Source organism: Ochotona princeps, chromosome 11 (assembly GCF_030435755.1).
Source record: "Ochotona princeps isolate mOchPri1 chromosome 11, mOchPri1.hap1, whole genome shotgun sequence".
NCBI lineage: Eukaryota > Metazoa > Chordata > Mammalia > Lagomorpha > Ochotonidae > Ochotona > Ochotona princeps.
Window position 1 is genome coordinate 62,334,356 of NC_080842.1, and position 23,205 is coordinate 62,357,560.

At 45.7% G+C, this 23,205-nt stretch overlaps 1 protein-coding gene across 2 annotated transcripts; it reads right to left on the reverse strand.

Moving 5' to 3' along the window:
* Window positions 1–1,623: 1,623 nt before the first annotated feature.
* On the reverse strand, window positions 1,624–22,652 carry PACRGL (parkin coregulated like). 2 transcript variants are annotated; one of them, XM_058670434.1, is made up of 9 exons: window positions 22,556–22,640; window positions 18,293–18,357; window positions 18,047–18,201; window positions 15,757–15,824; window positions 12,132–12,222; window positions 9,150–9,284; window positions 8,250–8,357; window positions 3,959–4,039; window positions 1,624–1,848 (listed from the first exon to the last, which is right to left on the reverse strand). In XM_058670434.1, the coding sequence occupies exons 2-9, from the start codon at window positions 18,339–18,341 to the stop codon at window positions 1,792–1,794; spliced, it is 744 nt and encodes a 247-aa protein (XP_058526417.1). In that variant the 5' UTR covers window positions 18,342–18,357; window positions 22,556–22,640; the 3' UTR covers window positions 1,624–1,791. The 2 variants fall into 2 exon arrangements, with proteins under 2 accessions (XP_058526417.1, XP_058526418.1); XM_058670435.1 differs by lacking the exon at window positions 9,150–9,284 and having other exon boundaries at window positions 22,556–22,652.
* Window positions 22,653–23,205: the final 553 nt, after the last annotated feature.

Sequence of the window (23,205 nt, forward strand, 5' to 3'; positions counted from 1 at the left end):
TATGAATTTGCTGCTTTTCTGTTAATCTGGCGTTTTTTATAATACTTTACCAATTAGTTTATTACCAGATGTCAGCATATGCCTAACAAGTTATTTTGATAAGCATTGCAGCCAAGGTCTAGGAAGTGTACATAATTTCAGATTTGTTTAGTCATACAGGCCGTTTTCTACTGTTATTAGGTAGAAGCTCCAAAAGGTGTGAAACTAAGCAAGGATGTTTACAGACATGCAAAGGCTCAGGATATCTGTCCTCCAGCTTATTAATAAGGAGTCCCTACCGATATTTAAGTCCCTATCTATCCCGTTTCCCTCAAACTTTTCACAGCAAGTTTATGTTAGTAATTCAGGATCAAAGAAACATTGATTGCAACAATGATCACTTAGAAAAGCAGAATTCACTTTGACACACCAGTGATTCCATTATACTAAGAACTGCTACCTGAATACAAGTGCTCAAAACTTGACTGTACATGACTTAGCTCATCACAAAACTCTCCACATTCAGATTCTTAATACTGATCTGAAGCCAAAACTGAAAAGCTGGCGAAACATTACTCCAGATACTCACATTTTCCCTGAAAGACCGAGAGGCTGCAGGAGGAAGAAATTTGCGACTGTCTTTGCAACAACAAATCAGGTATCTATTCTGGTGTAGAGAGGATGTTGAAAGCCGCCCTGCCGTCACCAGTGTAGAAATTAAAAGTAGTACAATACATGTACACTGAAATCTGCCATCGCGTGTTTGTGTAAACTCAACGTGCACATTTTGTATTACAAACAAAAAAATAAAAGCAAAATAAAATGTTTATAACTCTCCTGTGCTTAGGTCTTCATTCTACTAAGCTTGGTTACTACTGGTTGTAAACCATAACTTTTCTCTTTGGGCATCTTTCAGACTGCACACACCTTTCATTGAAACGGACTTAAAGGAAGAAAGTGACCAGGGAGCCAAGACAGGCCTGACGGACAAAGCGTCCAAGGGAATGGTTCCAATTTTCAAGTAAGAATTGCCACATGGGCACTGTGGGAGAGCCAAGGAAAGGCATCCCCGGTGCACCTGACATATGACACTGCTCAGCTCGATTCCTTTCCAAGCGGAACTCGATGGAGCCATTCAAGTCCCTAGCCCCACACCATGGAGGACCCGTTTTTGTATTGTAGATCCTTTCACTGGCAGACTGAGGTACAGCTTCTGACATCAAAATTTTAAACTATTTCTACAGGTTGTGTTTCAAAGGCCTTTTAAAACAATCAAGTTGTTAAATTTACTATTCTAAGTTTTTAAAATTTTAAGTTCTGAATATGTGCACATTTGTATTTGCAGGCTATGAAATAGAACTAAAAACCTAAAGTTTAGGTGCTTTTATCAAGTTGTAAAAACTGACATACTTGTAAGTTTTCCAAGCATTCTATGTTATAAAATATACTTACATCTGAGTTCACAGTGGTACCCCTATTTCCAATATCTATAGCCTTAGTAAATATAAAATCCCCCCAAAGAATAAAAATAAATACACAGCTACAAACATAAAAAGGTACTAGAAAACAAATACGCAGCAATATCTGATCACATAGTTTCTCAAATACAAACATTAAAAAATTTAAAAACTGTGTAACGTTCCATTATAACTTTTTTTAGAGTACTTTTTAATATGGGATTTCATTAACCTAGTAAATACTGACTGGAATCTGTGGTTTATAAAAGAATGAACTGCTAGAGTCCCACGAACACCCAAGGTCTACGGTAGACATCTGTTACCAGATAGTAAGATAATGTGTTGATTCTCCCACTCAACAGCAGATGGAGCAGTAGGTTGGGATTTTAGATTTGATGATCATAAGGCTTCCCTGTTAAGAGAAAACCATTGAGTGTCATTAGTGTCACTGAGTTTCCCTGGTGAGTATGACATTTCAAGAAATGCCTAAAAATATTCACAGGCCAAAGTAAATAACAGAATAAGTAGTGGAATTTTTTTCTAACAAAACAAAGCTATATTTAAGAGACAAATGATCAGGAATTGAATTTAAGCTTTTCCAGTCCCTTCTCTACACCTCAGCTTCTTAATCCATAAGTGAGAACAAAATCTGAGGATTACACAGAAGATTACAGGAGTTCACTGTCCTAAATAAACTCAGCTAAGTACCTCCCAGATAATAAATTCTTAGTTAATAAAGATGTGTCCAAGTATAATACACATTTCTTTCAAAGAAAATTATACCACGCTCTGGGATAATCAGCTTCAATTTTAGGCAAGTATAAAGATTATAAGAAAGTGTCACTACCACGAGCTAATTCCACTTGCCCAGAAGTCTTAAGAAACGTGATATGTGACATTTCAACTGGGAAGGCTGTTTCTTAAAGGCTCCACTCTACCATTTAAAGAAAACAATGGGTATATAAGCCCTTAAGATCTCAGAAGAGCATTCATTAATTCCATCAATGATCGCAAAGTAACTACAGAAAGTCTCTCACAAATAAATCACTCACTGTTAAAATCTTACGCAACACAAAAGGAGATAGCTGCACCATCCTTTCTTCCTTAGTATCATGTGTTCCTAGAGTCAAGGCAAATCCAGGCACTTGCTAACCCTCCGGCTGCCAAGACTGCTCATGTAGCACCACTGTATTCTCACTCGGAATCTCAACACGCGACAAGCACACTTGCAGTCTCTTCCTCTGAGCACAGAGGACGGGCGGAAGTATCCTGGCAGAGCCTCACACCAAGGAACACAGCATCTATTCACTCAAGTTTCACGGGGGAACAAAGGCAAAAGACTTACTCGGAGAAATTTCATGTGTTTTCAAGCAAGAATTTCCTTTCTGGTCAGAGGAGACATAAACTAGGGAAGATACTGCACATCTCAACCACTCGGGACCCAACACAGCAAAATTCATCATCCACTAGGCTTACGATTTACTTCCTCTATGCATACTGTCCCAGGCATTACTTATGGAAAGAATATTAAAAGCCACTGAACTTGTCAAATTAGGCAATTTAGCAAAAGCTTAACATGTTAAATTCTTTACAAGTGCCTAAAATGAAACTTTTGTAATGTTAAATTGTGACTCTATCATTAAAATCATTAAAACATGACTAAATGTAATCTCCAAAACAAAACAACTTTATGAGAATAAGACTCTAAGACTGGATCATCTGAACGTTTTTTTCCATATTAACATTCAACAAATGTAGTGACTGAACATCATGTAGTACTCACACAGTTTTGTACCTTGGAAGGTCTGGCTCATGTGCTGAGCTGTCTGGGGACATGTGTACACACGCCAGAGTACACAGAGCTCACAGGTGTAACTGTCCTCGCACAGTGCCACTGCAACCTTGGCTTACACAGACATTCTACATTTTAAAAAAGGTCTCCCCAAGAAGCTGTTGAACTAGGCTGGACAGTAAGATGCTGGACTCTATGTTTGGTATATGCTTGCAGTGAGGGAATCTCAACTGAACTTAACCTGTGCTCATGTAACAGAGTGCAGCAGTCCACCATGGGGGGAGAGTGTGGGGAGGGGTGGGGGAAATCCCAGTACCTATTAACCTAATACAATGTAATTAATGAATAATAAAAAAAAAAGAAAAAAAAGGCTGACATTAAACTCAGGAAAAGCATACTGCTCTGCACTGAGTGCTCTAATTCTTTAGTTTCTAAATGTTCCAATGGTCAACACAAAAACATCTGAAATACTTGACAGGGAATACAAACAGTGAAACTGAATGGCCGCAGTGCAATGAAAGGAGAGGCATGGATTTCCATGACCTTGGTCTAAGGCAAAGCATCAAACCGCCCGACCTGATCAGGAAAGAAACCCCAGCTCCAAAATGAACGTGTTTTCCGTGTGGCACCTGTAGCTAACATGATATTTGTATGTTAAACATACAGTCAGTTCTGCAATATAAGTAGTAGCAGGAACGATAAGACAGGAGTTGAAGAAAGTCCTCCTTACACTGCCACCGTGCTGTTCCAGCTTCTGCAGTGCGCCGGTGATTGGTTCTTTAAACTTCTTATCCATCAGTCTCTTGGAAAGCTTTTAAAATCAGATCGGGGAGACAAAAAGACATGATTTCTAAAATTAACCATGTTTATCTTAAGCATAATTAAAATCATAAGTATGCCATACTTTTGGATTTTAAGATTTTGTTTAGGAAACATCTCACTAAAGCTTACATAGAAGACACCCTGTCCCCTGTTTAAATACAACACACAATAATTTACAATACAGCTAGCATACCAATTCCACAAAATCTAATACAGTAGGAGATCCAGTTTTCTATGAAATAGCACACGTTTCCATTTTGTGATCTGCAAAGGCATGTGAAGTATGATATATAGCTAGGCTTTTAAAAGACATTTTCCTAAGAGAAAAGGCAAACTGCCTGCCTGCCCCCCTCCCTCCCTCAGTCTCTCTCTCTCTCTCTCTCTCTCTCTCTCTCTCACACACACACACACACACACACACACACAGAGGAGCATTTATGTGACTAGCATAACTCGTACATTATCAGGGAAAAGTAGCTGACTGATCTCACAGGCTCTGTTCGGAATGGGCCTCACTGTGTAGAATCGAGCCCAAGAGAACTGAGAACAGAATGCCAGGCGCAGCGACAGCCCACTCCGCCCTCGGAGCAAGCCCAGCTGTGAGCGCCCACCACACATCTTGATTACCTCTGCCAAAGACAGAAACCTTTTCCTTATTGCAAGACTGTTTCAGGCATCCGTTCTGAAAATAGGAAGGAAGCTCACACAAGAACTGGTCATTCAGCCAACACATGTACAGGCCCTGGTCTGTCACGCAGTCAGTTTCCCAGGGATGAAGGTCACCCAGGAAGAGTACTTTACTCCATTAAAGAGGATGGCTGGTGAGTCAATCATGAAAAATGAGGCAAAGTTGGGGCTGGGATGATTGCTCAACTGGACAATCCTCCACCTGCAAGCAGTGGCATCCCCTGTCCTGGCTGCTCCGCTTCCAACATAGCTCCATACTTATGGAATGGGAAAGCAGTGGAGGATGGCCCAAAGCTATGGGACCCTGCACCCATGTGGGGACTGGGAAAAGGCTCCTGGCTCCAGATCGATTCAACGCCGGCTGCTGTGGCCATTTGGGGAGTGAGCCATTGAGTTAAAGATCCTTCTCCCTCTCTTGTCTACAAATCTGTCTTTCCAATAAAAATAAATCTTAAAAAAAAAAAGGCAAAATCAAAAGACACTCTCAGTCTCTAGCAATGAATAGTCTGTGTTCAGACTAAGATTCTCAGCTTGAACATGAGAGAACAAGCAGTATCTGTCTGTGTCTGGCTTATTCATTTACTGAAGTAGGGTGGGCTATAGCAGGGTAACGGCAGTTAGAATAACAAGCTAAATAGAAAGGTTCCACATTTCACACAGTGCAGCTGAGTGACCACAGTGGACAAGCACCTGTTACGGATTTTATGAGCAAACATATGAGCCCCAAAACATCAAAGTAACGTGGAGGAGAACCTAACCTAACCTGACCTGATCAGAACAGATCATATGTATGTACTGAAATGCTGCATGACAGCCTATAAACTTACTGTTATTAATGAAAGATTTTTTTCTTGACAGAGACTCCCAGAGAGATAAATGCAAGAAAGGCAAGTAGCAGACAGAAATGCCCAGGCTGGACAAGAATGTTCTCTAAGGTCATTTAAGCTACTCATTTGTGCTCTACTGACATATATATCATGGGGCACATAGGTCTGTGGGTTGTATAAGGCCTGCAGAGCTGTTTGCTCTGGCCCCGCCAAGGTGACTGCATGCCTGCAGCAGGCCAACTGTTAAGTGGACAGAAGAGCCCTGCCCCTCCTTCCCACAAGGCCCAGAGGCAGATCCAGGAACCCCCAACATTAGGATCATCTGGCTGAGCTATCTGCTAAAATATACAGACTCTTGGGTCCCAGCCCATACTTCTTTAACCGGAGCGTCTGCAAAGTCTAGGAATCTCCCAGCCAGAAGGTCAGAAAGGGCTACGATTTAGGAGTAGCTTGCAAAGAAGAAAAAGTGAGCTGTACAGAAGCAGTTAGTGACTGTTTTGAAATTTTTTTCTAGAAGAGGAATCCTTCTTTCCGATAAACACCTAGTGTGGAAACGGAGGGTTCCTACCCGAGAGTGGCAAGTGGGGGTGAGGGTGGGGGTGCCCTACAACACCTCCCTGGCAGCCAAGGCATGCCTGCCTCGCAGGGAACTGCCTCAGAACAAGGGCTTCACACGGCCCAGCTCCGGGGCTCTCCCATCAGCACCTTCAGCTCCATGGTATCTAGAAACTCCCCAAGTGCAGACAGCCCAGGACGGACAGAATCCCTCCAGTCAGTTCTTCAACTCAGACAGGGAAAAGGAAAATGAACCAAAGGTGTACAGCTCCGTTTCTGAGTTTTTCTCCCTGACACAGGAGGAGGGAACATTTATGAAATCAAGATCCTAGTCCTCACCTGACTTCTAAGACTAGGGAAGACTCCAATGTGACCCCTCAGTTCCTCAGTTCCCTTACCACATCCCAATCTTCTCTGGCTCCCCACCCTGGACCTTCCCCTCTCCTGTCCCTCAGCTAAGGAAGCCCACGTGCAGGGGCTGACCGCCTGTCTGACTGTACCATTACACTGCCCGTGCTGGGCATCTGTTGGAGGACTGAACAACTCTTATCTCAAATCAATCACTTCACACTATAACGTGAACTTCTTAGTCACCCACACTCTTTGCTACCTGAGAGCTTATAAGCATGTACGTGCCAGGCTCCTCCTCTTCTGCCTTTAACACTTTTCATGCGGCAAGGTTCAACAGCCGATTCCCAGCAGGTCGCAGTGACATTTCCCTACTTCCATTGCTTGGTCCAGCACAGCTGCGATGAGGCATCCTCCTCTTACCCACTCTGACCTTCCGACCCTGTGCAGTCAGGGTTAAGCCTGCCCGCAGAAAATTTGGTCCTTGCCTCGAATAGTAACTTTTAAGTTTTTGGAATGTCTTGCTAAATAAGAGGCTCTTTATTAGCCTGGGGTCTTTGGGCCTCATCAGATTATCTACGTTCATGAGGTAACTTACACTGGGGTTCAGCGTCATGCCTACCACGCAGCAGAACACTGGCCTGAGTGACAGATCTCAATAAAAACTCTGGATAATGAGCTGGCATGCTGGCCTAGCCAGCTAATCCTAGCCAGCCGTGATGCCAGCATCTGATACACGCGCCGGATCATGTTCCCACGGCTCCACTTCCAACTCAGCTCCCTACTTGTGGCCTGGGAAATCAGTGGAAGATGGCTCAAGTCCTTGAGTTCCTGCATCCACATGGGAAACCAACCCCTGGAAGCAGCTCCTGACTCCTGGCTTCACACTGGCTCAGCTCTGGCCGCTGTGACCTGTGGCAGTGAACCAGCGGATGGGAGACCTCTTGGTCTCTCCTCCTTGATTTCTCAGTCTTTACAACTCTGCCTTTCCAACAAACAATAAAACAAACCCTTAAAAGAAATTTTAAAATAATAATAAATATAAATCAATCAATCAATCAAACCCTGTATCCTAAGGCTCAGGTTGTGTTTACCTAGCTGGCAACACTCCGCGCATGCTGTCCGACACACTGCTGTCCACACCACTGCACTGGGGACGCTGGGAGAGGCAGGCCAGTACAACTGCGGCTCTGCTGCCAACCTCCCAGGTCCTGCTCTGCTCCCTGGCTCGCTGCCTGCTGTACCTGTGAGCTCTGCCCAACAGCATCAGTAACCTGCAGCTCTTCTAGCCCCATCAGTCCTCCTAACCCTGAAGGCTGACCAGGGCATTCCCTGACTCTAGTCTCCCAGTGCCGAGCTGTGATAAAGGCAAATTCAACTACACACATCAAGGGAAAAAAACCCATCCTGAATTAATTTAAAAACCCAGTGAGAAACTCAAAAACAAAGAAATATAAAAAACATGACTTTGGAAATATATAAATACAGAACGTTAAAGAGCGCTGCTTAGTACTCACAGCCAGTCAATAATGGCAGATTATACTGAATTTTTATCTACATTTTGTTTACTATTCATTACAATGCTAAACCCTGCTCCTATAGGTGGGTTTGTAATTTTCAAAAGCATTAAAGAAAATACTGTCTACAGAAAATGCGTTATGAACTATAGGTCCACACTCTACATTTCAGTGAGGGTAATTTTCTACAGGCTGAGTCCATTCATCATGAGGAGGCATGAAGACACGATGCACAGGAGGGCAGCACTGCTCTCACGGCACTCACGCTCGTCAGCAGAAGCTTCAGGTGGGCGTTTAGAGCAGGGCCAACGACGCCGCTTAACTGCACCAGAGCGTTCAGTCCTCTCTCAAACACTTCATCATCTGCGTGGCCCTAGATCGTCAGTTGGTTAACGATAAGGGAACAAAGAGGAAAAAATGAGAGATGGGTTAGGAAGGAGGGCAAATCAAGGCAAAAGGAAAGTAACATTGTGCAATTAGAATTAGAAGCTAGCCAGCAAAACCCAGGGATTGTAAAACAAAGAATAACATTGTGGTGCAGTGCGATAAGCTACCATTTGCGAGTCAGTCCCACGTCAGAGTTCCAGTGTGAGTTCCACCGCTCCAGGTCAGCCCTAGTACTCTACTGACACATGCGAGGAAACGGCAGAGGCTGTCCTAACTACTCCCAACCACAGGAGAGATGTGGACGGAGCTCTGGGCTACTGGGTGAGGCCTGGTCCACCCCCACCACTGTGGCCCGAGAGAAGCAACAGGTGCAAGCTCGCTGGCTCTCTCTCCATGCCGCCAGGAAGAAGTAAAGCTGAACAGAGCTCGTGCAGCAGAGGACCGCGTCCTACACCAGCAAATTAACCCACTCTCCGGCCCAAGTAAGCACTGACACAGCTATCTACAGCTGAAGGACTGCTTCAACGTTCACTAGGGGTTTTTTTCAATTACTTAAAATGTCATTTTTTACCTAGAGTACAACCCAAACCTCTCTAAGTCCATAACCATCTAGCCTTCAATAACAGGGGCACACACTAATTTTGTATATGCATCAAAATCACAGGCAATTGACTAATTAGCATATAACCTGAAGCAGAAAACACACATGAAATAGGCTAATTATATCAAAGCTGTCATTCCTCCATGTTTTGAAAGCATGAGGAAATCAAGGCCATACCAGAGCCGCCTTGATCACAGGCACCAGCCTAGGCAGTAGAGGCACGGCTTTCTCAGGAGCACCTTTGACCAGAAGTAATTCTCTAAAGCCCTCCTTGGACACGAAGGTATACGGATGTCTAGTCTCTCTCAGACCCTGCCAAGAAGAACAAAAAAAGTCATCTACTGACCCATTTTATCACACTAACAGAAAGTCTGAATCATGACTAGTTCAAGTGAAAACTGCAAAGTCTGATTATCGCTTTTCTCATTCCAAGTTACACTCAGAAACAAGAGACACAGGGAAAGGAAACCTCTCCCCACCAAAGGGAATGAAGAGACGAGGAAAGCAAGACAAAAGGAAAAATAAAGTAACAAAGAACAAATGAAATAAGTACAAATTAAGAATAAAAACTCACTAGGCTGCTACAAACACCGTCCATGCACCTTGACACGGCTACACAGCCCGGCAGTATTCTAAAATTGCACTGACAACCGCCATGATGAACAGAACAGCTGGACTGCCGATCTTACACTTTTAGTTAGATCACAGAGTTTCTAACATGTAGTTCCTTCAGTTAAATATTTTATATCTCCTATTAAGATATTTAGAAGGCAAATCTTGCACTTTGTACAAAAAGCATGCTAAGGTTTTAAATGTCATTTTTAACAGGATGCAATATAAGACCATGAAACAACTTTTGTAGATCATTTCTGTTTATGTCTTCTATCCAAAATGCATAAGAAATAATTAAATAGCTCTCTTATGAAATAATCAATCATTGTAAGTCCAGATGGAAGGTCCATCTGACATCTTTGGAAAAGAAAAAATAAAGTAAAAAAAACAAAATAGAAAAATATATTGATTTTTGACTAATTATTGGTGAAGTAGATTAAGTCATGCTTAGAAATTCTAATTTTCTAATTCTAACTTTCTAATTAACTTTTCCTTTAAATTAAACCATCTGCTCCCAGAGTGAGCGATGTTTCCTTTCCTTCAGGTTTCTGAACACTGGTGTTGTCACACTTGCCGCAAATTAAACAAGAAGGCTGAAATTCAATCAAATACAGAAATAAAGTGCTAGTGTTTGTACAACAGGTTTCTAATGGACTGACTCTGTGGCATAAACGTAGCTCCTTACAAAGCCTCCAGAAGGAGCTGGCACCGCACAGGTCAAGTCACAGGCCATCCCATGAGTGCCACTTGGAGCCCTGGCAGCTCCATTCCAGATGCTGCTTGCTGCTAACGTGCCTACTAAAGCAGAAGACGACCCAACCACCTAGGCCCCTGAATTCATGTGGCAAACCCAGGAGGAGTTCCAGCCTCCTGGCTTCCACCAGGGTTGCAGTCATGCGGGGAGGGAATAAGCAAATCAAACAGTGGTTTCTTTCTCCCTGTTAACTTGGACTTTCAAATAAATAAATGCTAACCAAAAAATAAAAAATAAAAAACAATTCCCAAAAGAGTCCACACTGTACCCTGGGATTAGCTGAAACATGCATCTATCTAAACACATTAGATATTTAAAGATATCTATAAATGTGTTGATCCTGACAAGGACCAGAGAACCAAGGACACATCACTAATCTATCTTTAATGCCAAGTTGAAAAGGCTTATTCAGAATCAAGTTTCATAATAGTCAATCCATAAAAATGCACTGTTTATAACAAGGTAACTGCAAACTGAGCATAAAGTAATAAAAACAAAGCCTTATTAAAAACAATTTGGCAGTCTTCAGTAGTATTCAGAGAAGTCCATGTACAAGATTAAATATATTTGAACTAGATATTTCAATGTGTCATCATACTTGTGCAATTTCAACAGGAAAAAGGTTTTTCTCACACTACCCCTAAATCAGTCCACCCAACTAGTTTCAGGGGAAGAAGGGAGGCCTCTTACAACAACGTGCTTATTTATTTGAGAAATCTGAGAGAAGAGTCTTACACTCACTGGTTCACTCCCCAGATGGCTGGGACTGGCCTGGGCCCAGCGCTGGGGACTCCATCCAGGGCAGTGGCAACTAGGACCTGCTGCCCCCATGGATTGCATGACCAGCAGAGAGAGAGCTGGCATCTGCAGTTGGAGCTGGGAAGCAAACCTTGGCAATCAGATATGAGACATGGGCGTCTTAACAACTAGGCTATGTGCCCATTCCCTCCGACTTCCTTAAGTAAATTAAAAACAACAAACCTGAGGCTTTTGGTTCGATTACCTATTACTAGGGTAATGTTTTCTATAAACATGGCATTATCTATTTTTCTTAAAAAATAATTGTAATTCTTAAAAACGCTAACTAAACAGAAGACTGGTAAACTCATTTTTCAACCTCTAATTCTAGAAATAAAAACTCCTGAGGGTTTCACTGACTGGTTCACTTGAAGGCAGGACTGTGCCGACTCTTCTCCCGGTATAACACGTCAGGTCAGGAGCGGGCGGCTAGCCTGGGAGCGCAGACACCAGCGACCCACCCTGGCGGGCCCGGCCGCCAACTCTGGCCTCCCCCTCAGGCGGCCCTAGGTGGCAGGGACGGCTCCCGCAGTTGGACGCCTGCAGCCACAAGGCACACCCGGCTGCCATCCTGGCTCTCAGCTCTAGCCACGCCCTGGCACTGCAGGCACACCACCAGAAGGCACCTCTAGTTGTCTCCTTCTGTCTCCCAAATCACTGTCAACCCGACGTCACATTGAGCAGCTCCGTGGCACACGGCCAAGATGCTGCTCCAGATCTCCTCGACCCACTTCGAAGTGCCCGGGTTCGTGGCCGGTGCTGGCCGCACTTCCGGTAGAATTATTCTATCATTTACAGAGCCTCACAGAGATTAATTTCACATTTATAAAGCTTGATCCATCACTTTATAATAAACATACATGAACCGCAATTATTTGCAGAGGTGTTGCAATGCCTGTGCTTATTTCAAAAGTACATGTCATTTAAGGACAAGCTACAAAACAGAACTTTTAAGATACTTTGTTCATAAATATTCAAGAGAGACAAACATTTACCTCAGCTAAGGTAATAAGAAGAGGATCGAACGGAAGAGTTTCGGGAGGACATTCCCACTGTAATCTGTGTTTTACAGAACCATGTATCAACCTGAAACAAAGAAGTCCATGGATGCGACAAGGAAAGCAGTGGTGAGCTGCTCACCCAAGGCACACCCTCCTCAGAGCACACCTGTCAGGGCTCCTCTGCAGCATGGTGGAATGCCACGTGCCACAAGACAGTACCAAGACATTCTAACAACCAGTCTAAAACTTCCTATTGTGGGGCAAAACTGGGAACCCCACATAAAGCACCCAATTGCTTTGGCATATTGCTATCTGTAATTTTTTCAATATTTATTTATTTTTATTGACTAGGGAAGGTTTACAAAGAGGAGGAAGAAAATGATCTTCCATCTGCTAATTCTCTACCCAAGTGGCTCTACGGCCAGAGCTGATTAAATTTGAAGTCAGGAACTTCTGGTCTCCCATGGGTGCAGAGTTCCAAGGTCTTGGACCATCCTGTACTGTTTTCCCGGGTCTCACAGGCTGGGAGCAGGACAGGAAGTGAAACAGATGAGTCACGATCCAGCACCCACACAGACTCCCAGCACATGCAAGGTGAAGACTTTAGCCACTGAGCCATTGCGCTAGGCCCATTAGAGCTGTAATCTTAACACATACGTTCCACCTAATGTCTTTCAGACAACACAGGCAATGTATAGAAAAATCAGAGGCAAACAAAATGTAGCAGAAAAGAGCAGTTTCCCATGAACGCAGACGCCATTCATTATCTGAAAGAAAACCTGATTGTATTCCTATTAAAGAGAACAACACTGGACCAGAAAAGGAATGGGTCCTTCTGGGTTACAAAGGACACCCTTTACCTGTAGGTGCTCGCACAGGAGGGGTCAGGGAACACTGCAACTTCTAAGACCTTCCTCAAGCCTTTGTGTCTCTCCCTCTCTCCTTTCCAGAGGCACCCCACCTCCCAGCTCGCTCTCTCGGGAGGTACTTAGTCCTTTCCTCATCTCTCCACATTCACCTGGTCACTTTGCAAACAAAGCTTCTCTGTCTGCAACCAAAAAAAATAAAAATACAGAAAAGAAAAAGAAACCGGTAGCCCCTGAAGTTCTCCACCTTGTTTTTTAAAAGTTTTTATCAAGGCATTACTGATACGTAGTAAAGCATGTATAAATACACTCACACCCTGACAATGGCCTCATCATCACATTCAAATCCATTCACACTCCTCTGCAACTGTCTTGACTTGTTAGCCCCCTTTTAGTGTGTGTGTGTGTGTGTGTGTGTGTGTCCCCACAAATGCAAGAGGTCTCTATAATGTGGCTAACAGTCAAACACTTTGAGGAAAAAGAAAATAGGGCTTCAATCAGAATCTAAGTTATAAAATGATAATAGTTGCTTCTTAAGCTTATTTTTCACTCAAAAAATTTTCTTTTGCAATTTACTTGAAATGCAGAGTTTCACACGCAGAGTAGGAAAGAAAGCAATTTTCCATGCGTTCCTCAGACCTCAGACAGCCACAATGGCCAGCAGCTAAGCCAGGTGAAGTCGGGAGCTTCTTCAGGTCTCCCATGTGTTTACACAAGTCCAAATACTTGGGCCATCTTCCACTGCCTTCCTAGGAACGTCAGCAGGGAACTGGTTGCAAAATGGAACAGTCAGGAATCACACTAGCACCCGTATGTGATGATCATGCTGCAGGTGAAGTTTAACTTGCTACACTACAACACTAGCCCTTCAAAATCTTAGAGCATGAAAAATGACACATCTTACATTTGGGGGCAAATTTTGATTATTATTTCTAAAGTTAAATTTTCGATTATCTAGATAAGCTAAAACTGGAGCTATACTAAAAAATATAAAAGCTTATTAGTAGTAAACTTTTAAATATTGTTTTGTATATACATATGTGTGTGTTTTCTTTACACCAGTATCAAGGTCTGCCAAGAAAGACAGTAAGAGTTATGCCCTGCCAAGAGAGCTGCAACGTGGTACCGTGGGTTAAGCCATCACCATAATGCCAGAAACCCAGGAAGGTGCCAGTTTGGGTCAGGCTGCATGACTTCCAATCCAGTTCCCTGCTAATGGCCTAGGAAAAGCAGACAATGGCCCAAGGGTTTGGGTCCCTGCCACCCAGGTGGGGGACAACAGAACTCCTGCCTCCTGGCATCGGCCCAGCCCAGCCAGTGCACTGCGGCTGTCCATGCAGTATCTCTAGCTTTCCCTCACTCTCTGTGACATTCAAATAAACAAACCAACCTTATTTATAAAAGAAAAAGAAAACTACATGTAATAATTAAGAAAAAATTTCAGCAAACTGCCAACTTCCACTTTAAAAAGAACATTTTATCGGGCCTAGCGTGGTAGCCCAGTGGCTAAAGTCCTTGCTGGGATCCTATATGGGTGCCAGTTCTATCCCAGCAGCCGTGCTTCCCATCCAGCTCCCTACTTGTGGCCTGAGAAAGCAGCTGAGCACAGCCCAAAGCCTTGGAACTCTGCACCCACGTGGGAGACCCAGAAGAGGCTCTGGGCTCCAGCCGTCACGGCCGCTTTGGGAGTGAATCATCGGACAGAAGACCTTTCTCTCTGTCTCTCCTCCTCTCTGTATATCTCAGTTTCTAATAAAAATAAATCCTTAAAAAAAAAAAAAAAAAGAATATTTTACTAGCAACTTGTGAAAACTTGAGAATGCTGAAATAGTGTTTGTTTAAAAAACAAAACAAAAAGGCCCACTCAGGACATGGCGCAACAGCCTAGTAGCTAAAACCTTGCCTTCTCTCTGCCAGGATCCTACATGGGTGCAGGTTCCTATCCCTGCTGCTGCACTTCCCATCCAGCTCCCTGCGTGTGGCCTGGGAAAGCAGTTGAGGACGGCCCAGAGCCTTGGGACCCTGCACCCACATGGGAGACTTGGAGGTAGCTTCTGGCTCCTAGCCTCAGATCAGCTTACCTCTGGCCTTTGTAGGTACTCCAGGGAGTGAACCAGTGCACAGAAGATTTTTCTCTCTGTACATCTGCCTTTCGAATAAATGTTTTTTAAAAAGTGGCCCATTCAGGGTCAGCCCTGAGGTGAAGCAGGTAAAGTTACTGAGGCACCGCAAGCGTCCCATGTTGGCATCAGGTTTGAGTCCCGGCTGCTCCACTTCCAAACCAGCTCCCTGCTAACAGTCTGGAAAAGCAGAAGATGGCCAAGTGCGTGCGACACTGCATCCATACAGCAGACCACAAGAAAGTGCCTGTCTTTGGATCAGTACAGTTCTACCTGTTGTAGCCTTTTGGGGAGTGAACCCAAAGGTGAAAGATGAAAGATCTTTGTCTCCTCGTTTCTGTCTCTCCCCCTCCCCGCCTCTCCCTCTCTCTGTAACTCCCTGTCAAATAAGTAAATCCTAAAAATTAAAAAAGGGAGTCCATTCAATTTCTTGATTTGGTATTTACTGCCGATTTGGGCAACTACACTTGGAACTGGCCCTCAAACAATTTCATGGATTTCTACAACAGCCAGGGTGAATGTCACTTTTATTTCAACATCACAATAAAACTTAAAATACATTTAGATTCAATACTACATTGATTTTACTCAACTATTTTGAATACGGTCGATCAAAACTTGTATAGATTTTACCTGCAAGGAATACCTCCTTTAGAGTAAATAGCTGCAAACGCAGAAGGGGCTCGGGGCTGCTCACCAAACTGAAATAAAGAGAGAAGGATTCCATCACTTCTTAGTCACACCTGATCGATCCTAACCCCACTGAGCTCACACCAAATGGCTATACCAACTTTCAGCCAGACAAACTGGTACCACAGGCATCACGCCTACTCAGCGACAGACTGTGAGGAACTGTCAACCCTCTTGGTGGTAGCAGTGACTACCACGTTTTGTATAGTCCTTTTAAAATATATTTTTATTTGAAAAGCAGATTTTATAGACAGAAAAGGAGAGACATACAAAGAGAAAAAAATCTTCAACTTGCTGATTCCCTCCCAAAATGGCCACAGGGCCAGAGCTGAACTCAGCCGAAGCTAGGAGCTTACTCCAGGTCTCCCATGTGGGTGCAGGGTCCCAAGATCCTGGGCCATCCTCCACTGCTCTCCCAAGCCAAAAGCAGGAAGCTGGATCTGAAATGAAGCAGCCAGGACACGAACTGGCAGCCATAAGGGATGCTGGAGCCATAGGCAGAGGATTAGCATGCAGCACCACTACTCTGGTCCCTTTTCATCCCCAACTTGTTTCTGAGGTCTGAGGGTGGCTGATGGCTTTTCCACCCTACCCTGACTGTGCCTTTCCAAGAGGGCTGGGAGCAGAGCTGATGCCCAGGGAAACTGAGAGTGCCTTCATTCACCAGCACATCCCCTACTTGCCTTCCAGCCAAGCACAAATGGTACAGACACATGGCCAGGGAAGCTACATTTCTGCAAAACAGACTGAGGTTTTCTTACACATTAAAAGATTAGATAACAGAACTGAGAACGGAGTAAGAGCCTCACACATGTATCTGGATTCATCTTAGATTATAACTTCTTGGGGCCGGTCCTTTGGCACAGTGGGTTAAACTGTACTGCTTACTGCAGAGCTGGTGTTTTCGTACCCAGCTCCCTGCTAAGGTGCTTAGGAAGGCAACTGAGGGCCCAAGAACATGGACCCCGGCCACTCATGTGGCAGAAATGGATGAAATTCTAGCTCCTGGCTTCAGCCATATGGGAGTAAAGCAGCAGGTGGGAGATCAAGCTTTCTCTCTCTCTCTCTCTCTCGCCCTTCTACCCCTTTACTTTTCTGCCTTTTCAACAAATCTTCTGTCACTTCACTCGTTGAGTGTTGCTCCATGTTACTAGGAAGAGATGACGCCTACACCTGTTCTCCAAGGTGATGGAAGAGGGCGACAGCAGCACACAATCACAGCAGCGGCAGCTTCCGAACAGCTCACTAGCGATCCGAAGAGGACTTAGGCACAAAACGTAAATTTGGGCACCAACAGTTTTGTTTCCTGGGGCCACTGCGATGTTAGTGAGGTCACAGGCCATGACAGTCCTAGCCAGTGTCAGTTCCGGTCCTGTCTGCTCTGCTTCTGGCCCAGCTCCCTACTGCACACGGAAGGCAGAGAGCACTTGTGAGCTCGTGGCTTCCGCCTGGCCCCGCAAAGGCTGGCTGTCTCTCGCCACTCTCCCTTTCAAATGAAAAAATGAAAACAAACACAAAAAATAAATCAAAAACCTTATTCTTCTTCCTTAGGAATTATAACTACATGAAAAAATATTCCTATTTTGGTTATTACGTAGAACATAAATTAGGCTTTATAAATAAGCCCTCTCATTACAGTTTGGGTGCTGTATCTCATACTTGCCCTTCCAACCCAAGTTTTTCCAGAGGAAAAAAGTTAATTCTAAACTGAACACACTAGGCCAGGCATCACCTGGGCCTCATGTACAAGCATGGTGTAACTCAGGCACTTTTATGTGTACAAATCTGTCAAGTATAAATTGTTACAATAAAGTAAAACAGGGGAAGACTATTGTTTGGCTTACTGGGTGAAGCTGATACAACATCGAGGAATGCTCAGTCATTTCTACACCCCTGCAAGTAGGTAAATTATCCTATGATGACTGAAAAGAAAATCTTTTCAATACGGTAAAATAATAAAAACAGAAAATAAAGTTGATAGGTAATTTATGTTCCAAAATGGTAGTCACCAAATAGGACAGGACGTGCTCAGCGGGTCCACCTGGACACCGTCCCGGGTCCTCACGCACCGGGCGTGCACCCCAGGACCTCAGCTCCTCACGCTTGGTCTGCTTCCTCACCAGCTCAAAACTGGCAGAGGTAATTAATCCCAGACAGAACTCGGAACAACGCAACAGTGCGTTAACTGCCCATTCAGAAAACCTACTGAGCTGGTAACTCCTTTGATACTTACAGGGTTGATGGTTTTAGGGTTCAGTTTATCGCTAGGTCGAGGATGAGGCTTCCTGGCAGTCTCGGGAGGGGCGGCTGCCGAGGACCACCTGCCTTGGGGAACTGTGGCGCTGTGTTTCACCTGTACACCTGATGCTGTCCCTCGATCGCAGCTTCCTGGAAAACGTAGACCAGCAACAAAAAGAGGTCAGGGCAATCAAGTTCGCCCGGTGCCAAGGTGCCACGGCGAAACTCGGCTTCCCAGTACCTGGTCCTCTGCTTCTCAGCTGCAAACCTCCAGGATCTGTTCTCTGCATTACGTGCCTCTTCCTCCTGTAGTTAGATGAAATTCAATTTCAAAATTTGCTTGTAGGGGCACTCACTATCCTTATAAAGACACAAACTCGGGGCCGCAGTCAGAACAGCCGGGCTCCTGCCCGAGACGCTCCTGAACACAGATCTGATTTCAGTCCCTGCAGGGCCAGGCATGTTGGCAGGTTAAGCTGCCTGAGATGTCAGCTTCCTGTGTCGCAGTGCCTGGTGCAAGACTACCACTCCATTTCTGTCCCTGCTGCCTGCTAAGGTCGCTCCAGGAAACAGCCAATGATTCCTCAAGCGCCTAAGTCGCCACCGCCTTCATGGCACACCTAGACGGATTCCCTGGCTCCGAATTCAAGCCAGGCCCAGCTCCGGCTATCACAGCTGTTTGGGGACTGGACCAGGGAAAGAATCTTTCTTTCTCTCCCCCTTCAACTAAGTTAAGAAGCAAGCAAAGAAAAACCACAAACAACTAAAACAGTATGAAAAGCCAAGGGACAAAACAATTATGTTACACAAAATATCTAAAAAGACTTATGAGAAAATATCAAAGTAAGTCAACTTCAACAGTTTTGAGAACAGCAAAACTAAAAACATCTTCCAGAAGACCTGGCGCAATTTTTTATCTTAGCTTGTCAAAACATACTGTTAGAAGCTCAAACTGCAGGGTCTGGTATGATAGCCTAGTGGCTAAAAGTCCTCGCCTTGAATGTGTCAGGATCCTACACTGGAGCCAGTTCGTGTCCCAGCTGCTCCACTTCCCATCCAGCTCCCTGCCTGTGGCCTGGGAAAGCAGCAGAGGATGGCTCAAAGCCTTGGGACCCTGCACTCACAAGGGAGACCTAGAAGAAGCTCCTGCTTTAGCTAACCTGTGGCCCTTGCAGCACCTGGGGAACAAATCAAAGAATGGAAGATCTTTCTGCCTCTCTTTCTCTCTGTAAATCTGTCTTTCCAATAAAAATAAATAAAATCTTAAAAAAAACAAAAAAAGCAGAAGCAGCAGCTCCAATTGTGATCTGGCCACATCAGAACACAAAGGTCGGATCCCTGAACGGCGTGTCTGGCATGCCCGGGTCTCACCTGACCTCCAAATGTCACTGCGTGCTGGTCAGCTCTGACCTGGCCAGCAACCGGGCCGACTCCTGTCTACCGTCCTTCAGGCTTCCTGAGGAGCGCACCCCTAACTGTGGCTGTCACACTACGTTATCAATCATCTGCTGCTCCACCAGCCGTGGTCCCGCCAGGCTTCCGCTCTTCTGTCCCTTCATTTCTTTACACTCCATCCTACTGAGAGTCCGAACAGCTGATGAGGTTCAAAGGACTGTGGGCTCAGAGCTGGGTCAGCATCTCAGCCGTACCAGTGGCAGGCTGTCATGAACACGGGTGGCTCATTCAATCTCCAGCCCTAGCTCCTGGCCTGTTACAATGGGTGATACTGCCAGCCTGCCGAGCTGAGCACACAAGATAACACATCAAAGCCTTCACACAGCCTTCCGCAGTCCTCCCTTTTCTCCTGAAGGAAGGCTCCAGTTCACACCAACATTTCCAACCAAATGATGCTAAACATGGGTCCCCAGCAAGCAAAACACCCACTGTCCGCCGGCATTTGCAGGCCTCGCTCCTCTCCAGTTCCTCCGCAGCGTTTCCTGACGGGTCCGGAAGGGACACGCCTCTTGCACTCCACCTGGCTCCCTCCCTCCCTCCCTCCCTCAGATCACTTCGCCTTCCGGCCCCCACGACACGGCAGTTATTCTTCCCACTTCGTGCCATGACAGTCACTGTGACATCTTAAGACAACATAGTCCTCTTCCACTTTCACAACAAGTTTTCAAACATCGGAGGACGCCGCCTCTTAACTCCTCCGTTTCCTCTTCCTTCAGGATGAACAGTGATAAATGATCTCTCCTATGACATCATTTCCACCTAACTGACAAATGACACGCATCTTCAAGGGTGGACAAAGTGTCACGCAAGAAAATTTAGTTAGATATTTCAAACTAAATGTAGCAAAGCACCAGGCAGCCAGGCTGGATCCAAGACTATTCTGCACACACATTTTGAATCTCCCCAATCTGCACGCTGGCATCCCTTTCTCACCCCGCTGCCAGCAGCTGCTCTACTTCTCAACGCCACAGCTCAGCTCTACCCCGAAGGCACTGCCCAATAATGTGGTTATTAAACATCTCATTAAACTTGTTAAACAATATTCTGAAACAAACAGGAAAAGGTTTAAATGTTAACCTGCTGCTGCACTTCCAGGCTCTTTCCACAGGCTTGTTCTAGCATGTTCTAGGTCTGGTGAAGATCCTAAAGAAGGAATGACGCAGAGCCTCAGTCCCCCTCACTCTAAAGTGGAGGCCACTTAGCATGGCCACATTTCAGTGACAATGATGATTACTTCGGTGTCTGCGCACGGCGCACACTGAGTTGCAGCTTTCGCCAGCTGAGCATCCCTAACTCAAAAGCGTGGAATCAGAAATGCTATTGATGCCAGAGTGGGAAAGTACACACATCGTGGAAGTTGGCTTTAGAAACAAAAACAGTATTCTATAAAATGGCCTTTAGGTCGTATATACATGAAACATACATCATTTCTGCATGTAAGAACTATACCCAAGATACCTTAATATACATATGCAAATATTACAATGCAATTAAAAATTCAAAATCGGAAACACTTCTGGTTCCAATCATTTTGATTAAAGGATAGTTATCCCTTAGCATCAAATTCTTTAGCCGGCATTTTTTTTTGACACTAGTTTTTACTAGTTGATTGATGTAGTGAAACGTGTCCCTCTTTTTGGAAAATCTGGTTGAACATGAACCTGGTGATCCAAGCTAAGGTAAACTTCCTCTGACACTGGAGTTCTCACAGTTACGAGACACACCCAAACACGGTCACCTACAAACACAGAAAGAACAGCCAGCCACATGATTCACACTTCGCAGCCGTCCCCGCCAACTCCACAACTAAATTATCTTCCTTTGTGTCCCTGTAATAAACGGATGAGACAAGGCGCGTAGTACTCCTAATAAGCTCAAAACGTCACTAAGATTTTCCGCTTGAAAGACTTGAGCTAAAACTGGGCCTCCAACGTTTCTGCCAAGCCTGGCCAGGTTTGACGTGGAACATACTGATGTTACCCGTAACACATGTGTACACACGGGGATGAATCAGGTGTTTCTATGTCCTCTTTCAAACATCCTAAAGAACTTCTTTCCAAAGCCACTTTTTCACTTGTTCAAATCATCCTTCTTCACTTTAAAGACAAATGAGGTACACCTTTCTTTTACATACAGGATCCACCTGGGGGCATATCCCCCAGCAACTGGCCTGGACACAAGCTGTCCATAAAGGGAGGAGGAGGTTCCTCTTATCCTCACAGCATCTCGGTGGGGTCAAGGGTTAGTGCAAGATAGCAAGGCACTACTTCACCTTACAGATATGATCCCGTGGCACTCCTCCTGCCCCCTGCTTTATGAAACCACAGATTCTCAACAGACGCTGGACCCCACGGATGCCCTGCCCCCGTTACACCTGACACAGCCTCAGAGCGCAAACAAGACGGGCAGGGGCCCCATCCTGGGACCCACCCCGCTCCCAGGGGCTTTCTAGCACGGAGGTGCGTCTCCAGGGACCGCAGGCCGCCCAGCACGGCTTTGGAAAGCGTTGCCCCCGCCGTGTCTTCCCCTGTCCTGCTTCTGTGACCACCACACAAACTGCTGGCTACCGTCTCAGGAGCTGAGCGGAGAGTCTGCTCCTAAGCCTTAATTCTGCATCTACAGTTTCCAAAGCCTAACGGGCGCCCCCTCCCCCACCCCAAGAAGCTGAGTTGCACCTCAAGCTTCTGCAATTTCCAAATTGCAGAGACCCAAGTCCACAGCCACTTAGGTTTTTATCTTTTTCTTTTTTTTTAACCATAGAGAACCTCAAAATCTTTTCCGCCTTCCCAACAACTTGACCACCTGCTACCACATCCCTGGCTCCCCGGGTCAGAGCCAAAGGAGGAGGAAGACAGGGAGAACACAGGAGAAGGGGCGGCTGGCCTCCACGAAGAGGGACGAGGGTTACTCTCGGCCCAGGCCAGAAGCCGAGGCACGGGCTGGCTGCTGCGCTAACTGGGTCCGGCGGGCGCTGCACGGGCTGCGAACCTCCACTTCGCCAACCGCGGGGAGGCCGGCAGCGCCCGCGGCGCCGGGAACCCCCTCCTACCCGCTCTGTCCGCCGCGACCTGCACCCCAGGAGCAGCTCTGCCCAGCTCCCCGCCGGCCAACAGCCACCGCTCCGAGCTCGGACCCCGGGGCTCCTGGACACCAGCCTCCACGCCGCGCCCGGCCCAGACCTGGCGGCGCCTGTCAGTGACGTCAAGCGCACGCTGCGTCCCCCAAGCCAATAGCAGAGTGGCTTCGAGGCGTCCGCGGAACAGGGGTTGCCTGGCAACCAGAGTTGGGCTTGTGAAAAGCCGCCGTGCAGGTGACGTCACTCGCTCCGCTAACAAACGGAGCACCTGAGGAACGAGCTTTCCAGAATGAGCATTTCGGGGAGCTAAGGCAGTGGCCAGGTCCCAAGGCCCTACAGCGTAGCGTCTTTCCCGCCCCTGTGCTTGCATCCGATCGCTTCTATCCCACACTGAAAAGTCGTGGAGTTGGCCTGCTGTCTGGATAAAGAGCCTCCAGGAGCTGTGGACTGTGGAAGGCTCTGCTTTGAAGGGCGACAGCCAACGCCATCTGCCCGCCCAGCTGTAGAGTTTCATCCTGGCTTCTTTGGGTCCTCTCTTAATTCATAAGCCCAGCTGTGGAAATTCGCTTCCTGTCCTACTTTGCTAATCTATCTACTTTTTTCATTCAGCTCCGCAACACACT